This window comes from Sorghum bicolor, chromosome 6, assembly GCF_000003195.3.
Source record: "Sorghum bicolor cultivar BTx623 chromosome 6, Sorghum_bicolor_NCBIv3, whole genome shotgun sequence".
NCBI lineage: Eukaryota > Viridiplantae > Streptophyta > Magnoliopsida > Poales > Poaceae > Sorghum > Sorghum bicolor.
The window spans coordinates 5,873,038-5,890,047 of NC_012875.2; the positions used below are offsets into that span (position 1 = coordinate 5,873,038).

At 43.4% G+C, this 17,010-nt stretch overlaps 1 protein-coding gene and 1 long non-coding RNA gene across 3 annotated transcripts; both read left to right on the plus strand.

The window, feature by feature from the left end:
• Positions 2,968–5,356, plus strand: LOC8083456 (1-aminocyclopropane-1-carboxylate oxidase homolog 1). Of its 2 annotated transcripts, none has more exons than XM_021464096.1 (3): positions 2,968–3,574; positions 4,409–4,735; positions 4,834–4,975. In XM_021464096.1, exons 1-3 carry the CDS (start codon positions 3,072–3,074, stop codon positions 4,835–4,837), a joined length of 834 nt encoding a protein of 277 aa, XP_021319771.1. In that variant the 5' UTR covers positions 2,968–3,071; the 3' UTR covers positions 4,838–4,975. The 2 variants fall into 2 exon arrangements, with proteins under 2 accessions (XP_021319771.1, XP_002446161.1); XM_002446116.2 differs by having other exon boundaries at positions 2,970–3,574; positions 4,409–4,730; positions 4,834–5,356.
• Positions 14,493–16,460, plus strand: LOC8083778. The gene is made up of 4 exons (XR_002454431.1): positions 14,493–14,630; positions 15,360–15,435; positions 15,554–15,736; positions 16,092–16,460. It is a non-coding gene; the product is annotated as an uncharacterized LOC8083778 (long non-coding RNA).

A 17,010-nucleotide genomic window follows, 5' to 3' on the forward strand; every position in this document is an offset into this window, starting at 1 on the left:
TCTCTCGCGTCCCGCTTGCAACCTCTACTACGAGCACTTAAGGTGCAGGATAATACAGATCTCCCTCTCACACTGGACATAGGGCATTCCCGGCCCGAATCAGTATAAACCTCTTGTGTTCTTCCTGCATCACCATCCAGATTAAGACCACATAGATACAAATTCATTTGCCTTTTGAATATGTCACTTTAATTGTTTGTATTTAATTTCATAATATTGTTATTTTATTATACGATCTATATGTTTTTAGTATAAATTTTTAGTTGTCCTGTAGTAATGCGACATACTACCTAGTAATATAAAAAAACCTAGCTCCTATCTCGACAAAGGTCTCCAAAGCCAGCCCAGAAGCCCATCGTTGAGACCCACATCTATATGACGATATCACAGTTAACTCAAATTGAGTAAAAAAAACCGTTCTTCTTAATAAATAAATAAATAAATATCTTTTTAAAACTTTATTGTGTATGGAGTCGCACTTCCCAAGGTAGCGACCCACGTGGCCTGATAAGTGCCATGTGGCCGAGCCCACCTAAGAGCTATCGTGCTTCCACGGTCCACATGGTTACGCCGTGCGCCTATTTTTTTCTTTTGCGGCAAATTATTCTTTTTTTCTTTTTTTGTCTTTTCAGTTGTTAAGGTTTGAGTTTCATTATTTTGTGATAAATTATATACTATAGGTGAAATAATTAATATGTAAGATTTCTTTTAGTTTTAATTAATTGGGTTTTTTCAATGTTTTTATTTTGAGATTTGAATTTTTTTCTTCAATGTGTATTTCAGTTTTTAGTCATTTTTAGTGTTTTTTGTTTTAGTTTTCAGTCACTCTTTTAGGGAATACCTCCTGAAATCTTGCATATTAATTAGTTGCCTTACCTATAATATATAAGTTGTCACAAAAGAATAGTCATTGTACACATAAGTTGTCACATAATAAAGGCACGTACATATACATGACAGAATAGGTTGAGATTAGGGATCGCAACAAGTATTAGGATTAGAGGTTATAACAAGTATGAGGATTAAGTGTCGCATATTATAATAATTTGGTCCCTAGTTGGCAGCTTATTATTTTATGCTTATTTTAATAATTTGCCACTTAAGTTGTACAAATATAGTATTATACATAGTAGCAACTTTAGTATTACATAGTAGTAAGGGCACGTTTAAATGCACTCAGAAACCTAAAAGTTTATAAGATTCTCCGTCGCATCGAATCTTGCGGCACATACATAGAGCATTAAATATAAATAAAAAAATAATTATATAATTTACCTGTAAATCACAAGATAAATCTTTTAAGCCTAGCTAGTCATGATTGGACAATGTTTGTCAAATATAAACGAAAATGTTACAATCTCAAAATTTAGAAGAATTTTTGCATCTAAACAAGGCCTAAGTCTTTTTGATATTTTACCCCCGAGCTTTGCATATTATGTAACAACTTTAGTATATTTTTTAGTAGCAACTTTAGAATTATATGGCAGTACTTTTTTAATAAATCTTCTAGAATGTATTACACATAAATTGCTATGGAAATATTTTTTAAAAAATATATACGCAAATGAAGTCTAGTTTTGTTCGTTTTATAAAAAAACACATAGATATAGATAAAATTAAAAATAGATAAATTATTTAAAAGTTATAGCAATTTAAAGGGATTTTTTACCTTTTTCGCTTATGTCAGCGGCATGCATTAATGTCGGGGGTGGACGGGAGTGGGATGGGACACGGACTTGTTTAGTTTCAAAAATTTTATAAATTTTTTTTAGATTTTTTGTCACATTAAATTTTACGATACATGTATAGAGCATTAAATATATATATATAATAATTAATTATACAGTTTGTATATAATTTATGGGATAAATTTTTAAGCCTATTTAATCCATAATTAAACACTATTTGTCAAATACAAACGAAAATACTACGGTATCCATTTTGTCAAATGTTTTGGAACTAAACAAGACCCCGTGGACGACAGTAGAGATAACTCAGTTCCAGTTGGTTGTCTGGCCTTGTTAGTTCACCCAAAAAATCAAATTTTTTTCAACATTTTCGGTCATATCAAATATTACGGCACATATATGAAGCACTAAATATATACAAAACAAAAATTACTTGCACAGTTTATCTGTAAATCGCGAGATGAATCCTTTGAGTCTAGTTAGTTTATGATTGAATAACAATTGCTAAATAAAAACAAAAATGCTATATTATTCAAAAAATTGGAACTAAATAGTTCCCCATTCAAAAACTTTTCATCAATCATATTTAATCTTTAGACATATGCATAGAGTATTATATAGACAAAAACAAAAACTAATTGAACAATTTGGTTGTAAATCGCGAGACGAATCTTTTAAACCTAATTAGCCCATATACTAATGCCGGATTAATTAGACTTAATAAATTTGTCTCACAGCGAGTTATGTAATTTGTTTTTTAGTCTATGTTTAGTATTTAAAATATATACCGATATATTTAATATGACATCTATTTTTTTTTGTCTTGTAACTAAACAAAGCCTGAATCTGTTCGAGCATTGCTAAAAAAAAGAAAAAAAAGAATCCGTTCGAGCAACGTCAGCCCGTCAGGGCGCATTCGCGAAGGGGTCGTGCGCTCCCGCGCTATAAAGTCATTACATGAAGACGAATGTTGCATCCGGCAATTAAGGTCTAGTTTAGATACATCCAAAACTATACAAGTTTTCCCGTCACATCGAATCTTGTGACACATACATAGAATATTAAATATAAATAAAAAAATAATTAATTGCACACTTTATCTATAAATCACGAGACAAATCTTTTAAATATAGTTGTTCCATAATTAGATAATATTTGTTAAATAAAAACGAAAGTACTACAGCGTCAAAATCCAAAAAAATTTTGGATCTAAACAAGTCCTAACTGGCCGTTGTTGAGTCTGCTGCGGACGCACTGCTAATAAATCAGTCCAAGGGATCAGATTAGCCCCAAGCCAAAAGACGCACGCCACACCGCACACGGCTCTTCCCCCAGGATCGCTAGCTGCAGCGGACGACACCCCACGACGACGTCATCGTCATCATGTCCGTCGCCGCCGCCGCCGTGGATCGCACCGACGAGCTCCGCGCGCTGGATGCCACCCTCGCCGGCGTCCGCGGCCTTGTCGCGTCCGGCGCGAAGCAGGTTCCTCGAATCTTCCGCGTCCCTTACCCAGAGGAGCAACCGCCAGCGGCGGCGGCGGCGACCGTGCCGGTGATCGATCTCAGCGGCGGCGGCGACCGCGCAGCCGTGGTGGACGCCGTCCGCGGGGCCGCCGCGGAGTGGGGGTTCTTCCAAGTCACGGGCCACGGGGTGCCCGAGCAGGTGATGTCAGCAGCGGTGGCGGCGATGCGGGCGTTCCACGAAGCCGGCGGCGGGGAGGGCAGCGACAAGGCCCGGCTCTACTCGCGGGAGCCCGGGAAGGCGGTCAAGTACCACTGCAACTTCGACCTGTACCAGGCGCCCGTGGCCAACTGGCGCGACACGCTCTACCTGCGCATCGCACCCGACCCTCCCGCCGCCGCCGACCTGCCGGAGATCTGCAGGTAGAGCATCCTCTCTATACATAGTCTGCCTGTGGCTGTGCTGCCTTCTCCATAGTCTGCCGGGGATCTGCCGGCGGTGTCTAGTCAAGGCAGGATTTTAATGAAAATGAGCATGATCAGACCGTTCGTAGCTTGTGCTTAATAGAATGAACAAAACAAATAATGGGTACTAAACTACACTGAGAACATATTCGCTTTTACTTGCTAGCAAACTGAACATGCTGTAACTCTGTAAGATTTTGGTCATCAGGAAGACTATATACAGATGCTAGTTTGCTACTCGTAATATACTGATAATACGTCATATACTTGTCAAATAATTATTACTACTTTCTTACTTTTAGATAATACTATAAAATAGTTCTGATAGTTCTGTTAACATTTCTTGATAGTCTGCCTGTACTGCCCTCACCATAGCCTACCGGAGATCTGTACTGTCTTCTCAAAGATTCGCCGGCGGTGTCTACTGTCTAGTCAAGGCAGGGTGTCGATTTGTCGGTCAACTTGCATTAAAATATTGTAAGGATCAACGCTTAATTTGATTAGATCATTGCGACATGTGGCGATCCTCTGCAAATAGCATGTGCTTGATAAAATTTACAATAGGAATCAAGGAATGAAATGGATAATAAACTACACTGGCAACATTTTCACTTTGACTTGTAAGCCACAGATTATACGGGCTTTAAGAAAGTAGAAACTTTAGCTGTACTTTTGGTTATCAGGAAGACTATACCTCCTATTTTTGATAGTTCCATACACACACGTATCTAACACTCATGCAGCCAAACACCCACATATCTCTGTAAAATTAAATTGTATTATGATTTGCAGGGATGCACTATTTGAATACGCCAAGCAAGTGAAGGATTTGGGGGACAGGTTGTTTGAGCTGCTCTCTGAGTCCCTTGGGCTCAAACCGAGCTACTTGACAGATATAGAGTGCAACCAGGGACAAATCATACTTGGGCACTACTACCCTCCATGCCCCCAGCCTGAACTCGCCATTGGGACAAGCCGGCATTCAGACTCTGGCTTCCTAACTATACTACTGCAGGATGGTGTTGGCGGCCTCCAGATCCTCCATGATGACCAGTGGGTCGACATTACACCGACGCCTGGAGCGTTCATCGTCAACATAGCCGATCTCCTGCAGGTAAGGTGAACAGGCATCAATTGAGCACACACAGACGTACTTGAATACATTTTTGAGTGTTTTTTGACTGATTTTGCTCCATTGAATTGATTGGCATCTTCAGTTGATCTCTAACGACAAGTTCATCAGCGTCGAGCATAGAGTGGTCGCGAAGAATGCTGAACCGAGAGTTTCGATCGCGTGCTTTTTCAGCACTCATTTTCATCCCGCTTCGACGAGAATGTATGGCCCAATCAAGGAGCTGCTGTCTGAGGAGAACCCTCCTTTGTATAGGGAAACACTCGTCAGAGAATATGTTGCCCGTTACTACTCTGTCGGCTTGGATGGTAAGCAGAAGACTGCTCTAGCTGATTTCCGGTTGTGAATTCTGAACGAGAAAATCGTGTTTTATTACCAGCAAGATGCAAGTGTTTGGGTGGGACAACCTATACCGTGTAATAATATATTAGACCAAAGGTTCCCACCCTGCTTATACTGAAAGTAAAAGATAGGTGGCTGATGTTGCATGTTCTTTGAGTGATGGGAAAACATCTTAAATGAGTTTGTTGACTGCCACTTCCGTGTCTGTATATCCAATCACAATGTCATCAAGGAGTTGAACATAATCATGTCCAATCGTTTCCTCAGTTCTATTTCCAATTTGTAGCAAGTACTCACAAAACCATGGGTCTGTTATGGTTGCGGTGCCAATGCCAACATGGCTATGATCCCCATATGCATCTAGTTGGATATTTTCTTTGTCCAATATAATTGGCGAGTTTTGGTCCATCACATAGTGATTGGTACATGCAAATTTTTTGGTCAGTTGTACAAAAGATGGTTTGACTATATAAAGAGGCCGAGTGGCTGCTTCTAAAGTAGTAGCAGCAGCAGTATAGTGCCATGCACCACAGTACCATACAGCCAGCGATGAGCCGGTAGCAGCTGAACTGAACACATGGATGCTTCTGAAGTTTTACTGAATTGCAAGATAATAAAGAAAAACTATAATGCTGAACTGAACATGCCATCGGTAGGCAAGCAGGTAGCAGCTGATAAATCTGCATATTTCTTGAACCAACCCTGTCGGGCTGCTCATCTCTATAATAAATAATGATTGAAATAGATAGGCACTTGTGTAGATCAGCAACATCAGTCCATACGGAGAGCCATGACAGGCCCCAGACAGCTAGCCAGGCACGTTCGTAGATCATCAACCGGTTTGGATAGCGACGGCAAACTTAGGGGCCAAACAGACCTGGATCTCATCGGAGGATGTACTGCAGGTCCAAGGTGCAGCTGCTGGCCTTCAGCGCGGGTGCCCGCGTTGTTGCCGATCGACCGGAGAAGTGGCTTCACCGGTGACCGGTGGTGTGGCGGATGTGTGCATGGAGGGAGCCCGGCCGATACGATCGTGGAGGGTGAACTACGCCGCAGAGATCGTGGCAACAGCCCTGCAGTGAGATTAAATTCTGATTTTTACCCTTCCACGGTAGTATGTAAGGCCTTGTTTAGTTCCGAAAAGATTTCGGATTTCGGTACTGTAGCACTTTCGTTTGTTTGTGACAAATATTATTCAATTATAGACTAACTAGGATCAAAAGATTCGTCTCGCGATTTCCAGCTAAACTGTGTAATTAGTTTTTGCTTTCGTCTATATTTAATGCTTCATGCATGTGCTACAAGATTCGATGTGACGGGAAATCTTGAAAAGTTTTTGCTTTTTAGGGTGAACTAAACAAGGCCTAAGTTGATTTTTTTCGTCGAGCTGAGGAATCGAACCTCCGGCGATCCTAAGAGGGGGGGAAATTGCATGGACCCTAGGTCCAGCATGTGGCGCGTGCTACTCTCAGCCGGATGGACGCCACGTGCTACCCTCAGCCGGATGGACGCCACGTGCACGGGCCTTTTATCCTACGGCAGTTGGAAACGACACTGTGATGGAAGGCAAAACAGGCACACGACTCTGCTCCTCGATCCTCATCGGCTAGACGTCCCAATAGATCGTGCCTTGAGCCTAGTGGGTTCTCTTTTGAGAAAGTGTGTATCCGTGCATCCGATACGTATTGTATCGGATACCCGTATCCGTGTAACATAGGTTGGTGCATGTGTTACATCAACATTGGAAGAGATGGAATAGAAAGCACAAGGCAAAGGTATAACCTAAGTCTTTTCTATCTCACCGGTCATAGGTGTGTATAGAAGTTTATGACTGAATTTAGGATAGATGGTCGTACTATCAAGAGGGGCAAACTTATTTGCATATCGGTCATCTAGTGCCACTTGAGCGATCTAACTTTGTATACGTGTTAGGATCGAGTGGCATGGCAAGTTGAGAGGCTAACTCCTTTGGAAAAATGTTTATGAAACGCTAACACACATGCACAATGGTAGTGGTTACTTGGTGGTGTTAGGACATTTGCAAAGGAGGTGGAGTTTCTAGGGTAGAGAGGGGTTTGGGTTCCTCTCTCCCTTCCACCGAGCTTGCAAGGCGGGATTCGGCGCTTTTAAGAAAATAAAATGCTTATTTACTATTGCGCTGGTGGAAAGTTTGGAGAAGTCAGACTCACTGGACGCTGGCCTCGGAGGCATCGGACGCTGAGTCTACGCGTCTGGTGTATTGTCAGTTTCTAGCGCGAGTGAGCAGTGCTCTTTGGACACACGCATCGGACGCAGGGCAAACATTGTTCGCACGTCCGGTGGTGCATGACGTCAACAGTAAGTTTGCAAGTGTTTCTGACAAAGAGCATTGGACGCCCAGGACTTAGTATCCATGCTTGGGGAGTGCTAGTAAAGCCTCTAACTCACATATGCTTAATAGTGACCATCTGATTGTGCGAGTGAGCGATTCTAGTGTGATTATATTGAGAGATTGCATCGAGTGGCACTATGTGTTTGTGTTGCAAGCCGGTGGTGCTTATTACCCTTAGATGTTGCCACCTCCTAAACAGCTTGGTGGCTTGTGACTCTGCCGAAGCATGCAAGGAGATTGTGTGGTGCTCCAGAGAAGAGATTATGAGGGGTATGGTGCTCACCCCGTGAGGATCGCGAAGAGCAACTCAATTAGATCGTGCGTGTCGTTGAGCTACCTCACTTGTGGGTAGGTTCTTGCGGTGTCCTAGTGAGGACGAGGTTCGTTCAACACCTCTTAGCCACCGAACCACCAAGTGTTGATCGACACAACGGGGACGTAGGTTGGTGGCAACCAAGTGAACTTCGGGAGAAAATCTTCGTGTCAACATTGTTCTTCCTGTTGGTTTGCAAGTCCCTAACACAAGCTCGTATTTACATTCATATACTTATGCTTGTGTAATTTCTCTTGTAACTAGTTTAGCTTTTGAGTAGCTTGCTAGTCTTCTTCTTGCTTGTGTAGCTAGAAGTAGGTCCCCTTGCGTGACTAATTTGGTTTGTGTAACCTTGTTAGTCACTTTGCTTAGTTTGTATAGCTAAGTAAGCTGCACTCTCTAATTTGGCATTAGTTGCCTTGTTATTGAGAATTTCTAGTGAGCTTAGGAGCTTTTGTGCTTTTGCTTGCTAGTTGTGTAGAAGCTTCTCGGTTTGCAAAGTACTAGTGGCATAGGTTTTGTGACCTTACACCTAGAATTGGTTAGGCGAGCTCTTGCTAAGGAGGCACCTTGTTTGCTTGTTAAGGATCTTTTACAAGGTGCTAGAGAATCTAGATAGATGGGTGTCGTCTTGGCTAGACCGATAGTTTTAGTTCTGCATTTGTTTCGGTTAGCCGACGTGTTATGTTTTAGAAAGGACTATTCACCCTCCCTCTAGTCTGCCATCTCGACTCTTCAATCTATCCACCCTAGATCAAGTCCTTTCCTAGATTTATTTCAGGATTTAACAGCGATATTCTTTTAGTGGTAGACGATGTGCCCGTCAATAGTGAGACACCTATGGTGACTTCATCAATTTCAGGATATACCGATCCAACTCGATTCTTTGGAGATGCTCATAGGGGTAGGGGTTGCGTGCGTGTATTTATAGGGCTGCGTGTGCGCTGATATATGTATGTGTCTGCATATGTAACTGGGTCTCATAAAAAAACACTTTATATAAGGGACTGTTTAGGAGAGATCCAGTAGCTCTAGATCCATGAAAAACATCTCTAGATTCACTTTTCTAAGCGAAATAATTTTAGGTCCACCAATTCTAGATAAAAACATGGATCTCACTCTAGATCCTATAGACTTTGTAGAGCACCTCATGGGTTGTTCTCAAAAACTCATGGATACCTGAATGTTCCTCTCTTTTCTTTACTTTAACCTCTCCATCCCGACACTGCCGTGCGGCACTCCTCTTCATGGCCGCGACGCCACTCGACCTTTCCCCATCGGCGCCGATGGCTCTAGTCACTAGCCGCTCGCTCCTCCCCTCCGTGTGACCCTCCCCTTCGCGGCCCGATGCCGACACCTCCCCGTGGCCACCCTCGGTGCTGCCTGACATTTTCCATCGACGTCAATGGCTCCAGTCCCCGGCCACGCCACAACGGTTGTGTCACACCCCAAAATTTCCATTTTGGGTTGTGAATAGTCTATACTAAATAAAAATAATGATTTTAGAGTTTTCTAAAATTTCTAAGCTCTAATTAGGCTTTTTAGTAATTTAAAGCTATGCAAAGTATGAATCTTAAATAACTTTTATAATTTAATCTAAAAGGGTGTTGCATTCATGCCAATTTCATTTAGTGTTTATGAGTGCAAATGATTTCAAAATATGTTAGAGTGACATTTCTTCCCTTTAGTTGAGTTCCAACTTTTCTGGAATTAAATTCCTTTTCCAACAACAGAAGAGAAGATTAATAACTGCTCGATCGCCACAACAGAAGTACACATGTTTGTACAATAAGCCTGAATTGAGTTTGGACTGTTGACATATATTTCTGTAACATATAACAAGATGTTTCTTCTATACCCTTAAGCATGTACTGCATTTCCTTTTCAGTTCCCATATTCATTCCATTTATTTTGGACTTGTCATTTATATTAGTCCACTGTATACATGTTCAAGTTGAATATTTTGACTGATGAACAGAAATGCAGCAATTGCTCTGATTCCAGTCCACGTGCAACCACTTGATGCCTTGAGCTCCTCAAGCAAAAAGTATGCCTTCAGCTCCATCAAGAACGAGGATTGGGCTGCAAACAGAGTACTTGCCAGAGTATTTGAAACAAAAAGCAAATTCTGCAGAGTTCAACTCTCTCAGGCTAGAAGTCCAGCATCTCCGGGAGACTGCCCTACCGGCGCCAGTAGCTCTCCTCCCCAACCCCTCCGGCCACCGTCGGGGCCCTCTTGCGCGCGGTGGTGGCGGCCCACGAAGTGCCCAAACAATGGCAACCCGCATGCAGCCCTGCCTCCCCTCCTCTCTACCCCTTGTTTCTCTGCCACACCTACATCCCTTTCCCCTCCAACTTCGGCTGGATCCAGGCGTTTGGGAGGCCGGCCGCATGGGTCCGGTCCCCTTTGGCCAAATCTGGCTCCGGTGGCCCGCGGCCTGGTGGGGGGGTGCGGCGGCGGCGGCCTCCCTACGGGCGCTTGATGCGGCAACTGCTTGGGTCGTGGTACATGCTTGACTAGTTTGTGCTGGGGCACCACCACCAGCGCATGCGTGGCCGTGGCCGGCTGGGTGGATGGTGTCATGCCTCAACAGGTGCCCCATACACCCCGTGCTTTCTGGCATGCCCGTGCGGTTGCCGCTGAGATCTTGCTCCTGGCAGGGCTGGTGCACGGTGGCCAACTAGGCGGGCCGTGCCTGTCGTGGATGGCCACATGGGGTCTAGTGCCTTCGTGCCCCCTTCTCCGATGTGGTGGGGCGGTGCCCCCCACTAGCGAATGTAGAAGCGCCCTACGATGCGAACCCTGCGGATCTAGCGTGTGGGTTGGTGCTTGGCCTTGCCCGCGCTTCTGCTCTGTCTTGGGCATCATGGGAATAGCACCACCCCTCTATGCGGTGAATCCTTGCCTGGGTTAACACCCTGCCCAGCCTTGCTCTAGGCCGGTGGCGGTGGCATTGCCTGCGTCATTCTCCTTGTTAAAGGCATCATTCGAAGCTTTTGCACGCCATGCTAGGGATGTCAATGGGATGTTTGTCCCCTTGTGCTTCTTCAACGATGATGGCCTTTGCGGACATTCCTTCTTGAAGGCATCGTTGGTGCTTCTTCCACTTCCTTGCCTCAAGTTGCCCCTTGTTGTGCTGTCTTTTTTGTGCTTCGTGCTAGTCTTCGCTTTGGTTTGTCCAGTAGCTGTTAGTGTTGCCGCAATCGCTTGCTTGTTTGTAGCGGATGCTCTACCGCTATCGTAGCTTCAGTCTCCCCTCTCGGGCAAATACTTTGCTGCTGAGAGAGTGATGGCCCCCCTTCAACGGATGCTATGCCGCGTTGATCGTCGTCGTCTTTGGCCGATGTTTTGCCACCGTGCTACTGTTCGGGCGTATGCTTTGCCGTTGTGGTCCCTTCGCTAGAGGATGCTCTGCTGCTATGGTTGTACGGGTGTCCTTGGTGGATTCTCTGCCACTGAGGTTGTTCATTGCTTGGTAGATGCTTTGCCACTGTGGTTATGCTTGTGTCCCTCGCAGATGCTTTGCCGCCGAGTTGGTTCTTCACCTCCCCACTACACTACTGGCTGTCAATGTGTTGTCTTCGTGTATCAGGCTCAGTTACACTAGTACAGAGGCACACTGTACAGGCGGCTACTAACCTATTTCTACAGGCGTTTTTCAGCACCGCCTGCGTTGGAGGCCAGTAGAAACGGGCCATTTCTACATACGGGTAACTAAGAACCGTGTGTAGAAATGTTTTTATAGAAAATACAAAATCAACTTTTAAAAATAGGGAAAAAAAGATTTTAAATACAGGGAAGGTCCACTGGCTAATCGTCCGCTCCTCTTTGCGTAAAATCAACTTTTTTCACGTAAAATCGCGTGCTTCGCGGTCGGTAGGATTCAAACCTGAGAATTTTGCCCTTGCGCATAGCCTCCTCTACCACTCCACCACTCACTTGTGTTTATATTAGAGTTTAGTTCCCCACATATTATCCCAAACCAAGCATATATTGATTATTTGAGGCCCTAAACGGGTTCCAATGGAAAAGATGTCAACTACAAAGTTTCATAACTATTCAAGACCTACAACTTTTATATTGGTAGTTTTTCCATACGAGGTCATTTATAAAATTTGAATTTCAAATTTAAGAAATTCAAACGTAGTTTTCAGTGACAAGATGATGTCAAATGAAAAAATTATCAACTACAAAGTTTCATAACTTTTCGAGATCTACAACTTTCATTTTGACAGTTTTTCAAACGAGGTCATTTGAAAAACTCAAAAAATTCAATGGCAAATTATTTCTACAGGCGGCTTTCTTAACAAACCGTATGTAGAAATATAATTTTTAAAGACGGTTTCTTATGAGAACCGCCTGTAGAAATACATGATTTCTATAGGCGGTTTTGTTAGAAAAATCGCCTGTAGAAATATGATTTGTAGTGGCGGTTCCTTAGGACAACCGCCTGTAGAAATACATGATTTCTACAGGCGGTTTTGGTTCTGACACCGCTCTTTTTATACCACAGGCGCGTGATAACTACAACCGCCTGTGGTATAAAAAGAGAGCGTCGGTGTTGTACTCTTTTCTACTAGTGTTATTTGGGGTTTTGAGGTGGTGGGTCCCCCCTCGTGTTTCTTGATGTACTCGTGGGATTTGGTTTTGGTTGGTAATCCTCGAATTACTATCGAGTCTTATGTATCGTTTTTGTAACATTTGGTTACCTCTACTCTTAATAAAGAACAGGTTAATCACCAGATCTAGAAAAAAATATTTAAAAAGAAACATATCTATTCTTCTTCTCATGTGGTACATTCGATTATCCATTGGCTCCATACTTGGCTTATCCTCCATAAGCCTGATTCACAGGCTTTGGTTATAATGCCATCATTACAATTAGTGCAAGCGATCAAGGTCACATAGATAGAGGTCTAGTCTTATATTATTAATAATCATTACGGTGCTAGATTCTCATTTACCTTTTTATACATAGGCCGGGAGTGGCTTCACGAATTTTTATCAACCCAGTGCAATGATTGAATCAATAAAAGCCTTCTTCTCCTATACAACTAAAAAGACTAAAACCCGGACATTTCTTTGGTGCGGTTTTGGTTTTCGTCAGCCTGCCCGTCAGTCGTGCGTCCGCTGTGGAGTTGACTTGGAAACCCCCCCCCACCCCCTCCGTAATCACCTCCCCCTTTCCCACCGTGAGCACCAGCGCCCCCGATCCCACCCCGCATCACCGCCTCGCGCACCAGAGCCAGCCCCCCGATCCCCTTCCTCCGTGATCTGCAAGTCCCTCGTCGTTGGTGGCGTCGTCCCTCGTCGCCGGTGAGTCCCCTTCCCTTCACTCGCCTTCTCCCCTTCCCTTCACTCGTCTTCGCGTGGGCGCCGTGGGGCTGGGCGCCAGCGGCGGCGGCGCATCCCGATCTCTTCGCGTGGGCGCCGTGGGGCTGGGCGCCAGCGGCGGCGGCGGCCGCGGCGCGTCCCGATCTCCGGGCCGTGCTGGTGCGGGAACCGCGGCGTGGGCACGAGCGGGTCGCGGTCTTCCTGCATCTTGTTCAGCCGGTCGGGTATGGTGCCATCGAAGAGCCGCGACGTGGGGTTCTCGGCGTAGCAGACGTAGTAGCAGCCGACGCACGCCTGCGGCAGCGCCATGCCGATGCGGGTCATCACGTACCCGACGTAGAAGGCCAGCAGCGACACGGTGGGCGTGTAGTGCCGGTGCGTCGCGAACGCCCACGACCCCGCCAGCGCCACGCACAGCGCGCCGCTCGTCACCCCCGTCAGGAAGCACACCGAGCTGGTGATGTCCGAGTCCACCAGCGCCGCCATCCCGGGAAGCGCCTCGAACTGCCAGGGTGATGGGGAAGGAGAGCGACTAAATCGCTCATTCCGTGTGCTCCAAAAGCCTGAACGTGCACCAATTAGAGCATTGAGGGCTTCTTCCTCTGGACGGTCAGCTATATTTTTCTTAACTATGCATATGTACCAGTACTACGTTTCTTCTGATTTCTCAAGCATAATATTCTTTCTCAGGTACCTTCTGATTCTGTTTCGCGATGCTCCTGTTGAAGTGTGGGCCATGACAAAGAACTCCATGATGGTACTACTTCCTTTGCCTGTATGGCTGTATTTATGCAATTATGGAAAGAAATGACTGTTGACAATCGAGATGATTTTTTTAAACTTGGTTCTTCTAAGAAAAAGCAAAGCCTTATGTTACCAAGTTGACTGTTGCAATGAGCAATTGGTTTGTGCTAAACACTGTTCTTCAAGATGATAATGGAAATCAAAAAGTTAGTTTAGTCCGAACTCCGAAATGTAAGTTCAGCTACTGTCTGCCAGAAAGAAGGCTGGAGTTACAGTTATTAGTTACTCTTCTTAAAATGGCCTCCCTTTTGTTGTTTTATATTATATACATTCAAATTAGTTCTTTCCTTTGGCGAAAGAAGCATGGTATTCATGATTGTTCTGCACTTGTAGCTTAGGTCCTTGGCGCTTCCTTTTACAGTATTAGAGTGGACGGCCAGCTGCACCTCGGCCAGGTCAAAATGCATCATCTAAGCAGTCTTCAACCTCCAAGGAGCAATCAGCAGGTGTAATTTTCATTCACTAGCAAAACTATATAGACTGGATAGATTGCCTTCTTAATCAGTTTATTATTAAAGATAAATTCTTCAGCTCTTATCAGGATCTTTTTGACCAAACATTCACCGACTATACTGTTAGATGACATGATCTATTTGTGTCTGCAGAGGCTTCTGGTGCAGAAAACTCTGATGAAACATGTGAAAGTTTTGCTTTTGCATTAGTCAATGGTGCTCTTGGTGTGTTTGAAGTGCACGGGCGGCGAATACGAGATTTTAGGTACTCCAGTTTCTGACCTTGTAGCTTTCAGCAATTAAAGTAGAATCAAATGCAGCTTAAATCAGAAGACATACAACATCCATTTTCTCCAGCATGTGTCATTAGATATGCACCATCTGATTTATATAGTCATCAACTTTGTTCCACTAGAGCATTAGCATTGGTACATCACTCTTTTCGATAGACCAAAAAATATGATATGTATTACCAGGCTCAGAACAGTAAACATAGTATGTATTACCAGGCTCAGAACAGTACACATCTCTTATGTATTTGGAAAAAAAATGATATGCCTGCAGCTATCTCTAGCCGTTAAATTGGCAACCATAAAATGATCTTTTTTTCTTTTCTGTTTTTCCACTTTTAATGCAGGAAACAGAAACGTGGCATTTGATTTTTGTGTGTACATTGATTACAATTTACAAGTGATAAAATCGTGCAATGTGCTGGTACTTGCCCAAATGATGCCTATGCTTGGCGCATTTAGAATGAGACGTAAGAGAACATGATTAGCTTTGGTATTTGAGGAATGACAGTAACTAAAAAGCTAATGATTATATACAATTTATGATTTCGGACTTGAGACTGAGTGTAACTGTGAAATTTAACGTAGCAAGACTAGAAATGAAGCATTTAGACTTTCTGCTTTATGCATTCTGCAGTTTATTTTAAGTTAAACATTATCATCACCATATTGTGATGCACATGGCCTTCATTTCTGTTTTGCAGGCCAAAGTGGCCCTCATCATCATTTGCATCTTCAGATGGTTTGGTTACTGCTATGGCTTATCGCCTTCCCCATGTTGTATGTATATTTTAGCATTGTGTTTCTTTTATAAGGTCCATACTTCTATTTCCAATATTTTTTTATCTGCAAGGCATGTTATCTTGGGAAACTCTGATGAGATGCTATTATCTTATAGGTAATGGGGGATCGATCAGGCAACATTAGATGGTGGGATGTTACAACAGGCCTTTCTTCTTCTTTTAGCACTCACAGGGAAGGCATCAGGTGGATAAAGTTTTCTCCTGTTGTTCATGGTGATCGAAGTAGAGGGCGCATCGCTGTGCTTTTCTATGATAATACATTTTCAATATTTGACCTGGTAAGTATTATCTTCAGTTCTTCTAGATCTCATACATAATACCCATGGAGTATGGTTTTGCGTTAGTGGATTTCAATGTTTGTTTCTAAATGATGTTATATCGATCACCCTGTTGCATGTATTTTCGATATTGATATATAGCAACCACTTGTCATTTGATTAAAAAAAAGATTGTGTAGGACTGCCCTAATATTGTTTTATCAGATGATGCTTGGTTGCATTCTTTGTACATCCTTATTCCTCAATGTAATTCATGCATGATTTGTTGTTTGTTTCCAATATTGCTGTCCTTTTATGTTTCAGCAGGAATATGCAACTGTCTCATATGGTATTGACTTCAGGAACTATGTTTTAGGATAGTCCAGACCCCTTGGCAAATGCCCTTCTTCAACCGCAATCTCCTGGTACCCTTGTCTTGGAGCTTGATTGGTTGTCAACCCGAACAAGGAAGGATGAGCCACTTAGGTTATGCATTACCGGAGCTGATAGTAGCTTCCGACTGATTGAGGTTAACATGTATGTCATTTTAATCATGCATGTAATAGTTCTAATTCCAGTGTAGAGTTACTCTTTTTATTGTTTAGATTTAAATATGTTTCTGTACTAGAACTCTATTTGATATCTATAAATGAAACTTGACCTGTTAAGGTGAGTTATTATTTATTAATGCATCTATAAGGCAATCACCTCCTGCAGCATGCTTATGAGCTCAGAGAAGGAATAATATGAGCCCAAGGAAGACGTGTGGAATTTCGGGTTGCTTAACTTGAATTTATGCAATTATACTCATTTGCTAGAGACCCCATAATTTTTGTGTCTGCTTTTATATAGAGAAATGTGGAGCAGGATTTTTTTCTGACCCTCTCTATGATTACCCCCAGCAGCTTATTCTTCTGGAGGAAAAGCTTTTAACTTTGTCAATGACTGATCAGCAGATGGATCAATGGAGCTATATGTGGGGCATTTCTTTCACATGTAAACAAAATACAAATCTTTATTGGGACAGTCCATCAAGGTGCAGCAGTTCTCATGGTTATGGAAAAGTGGGTGCCGAGGAAACACAATCTTTTTTTTGGCAGTTTGTGTTGGATCAGCTCAACACTAGAAACATGCTTAATAGGAAGAATATGTATCTGCCTTCATATTCTTGTGTCCTGTGCAATGCTGATGTTGAAGAAACAGTGGATCACTTTTTTTTTGAGTGCTCTTTCAACTCCTGGTGTTGGAGGCTGCTTAATATCGATTGGAACCTTTGTTGTGCCTATCCTGGACAG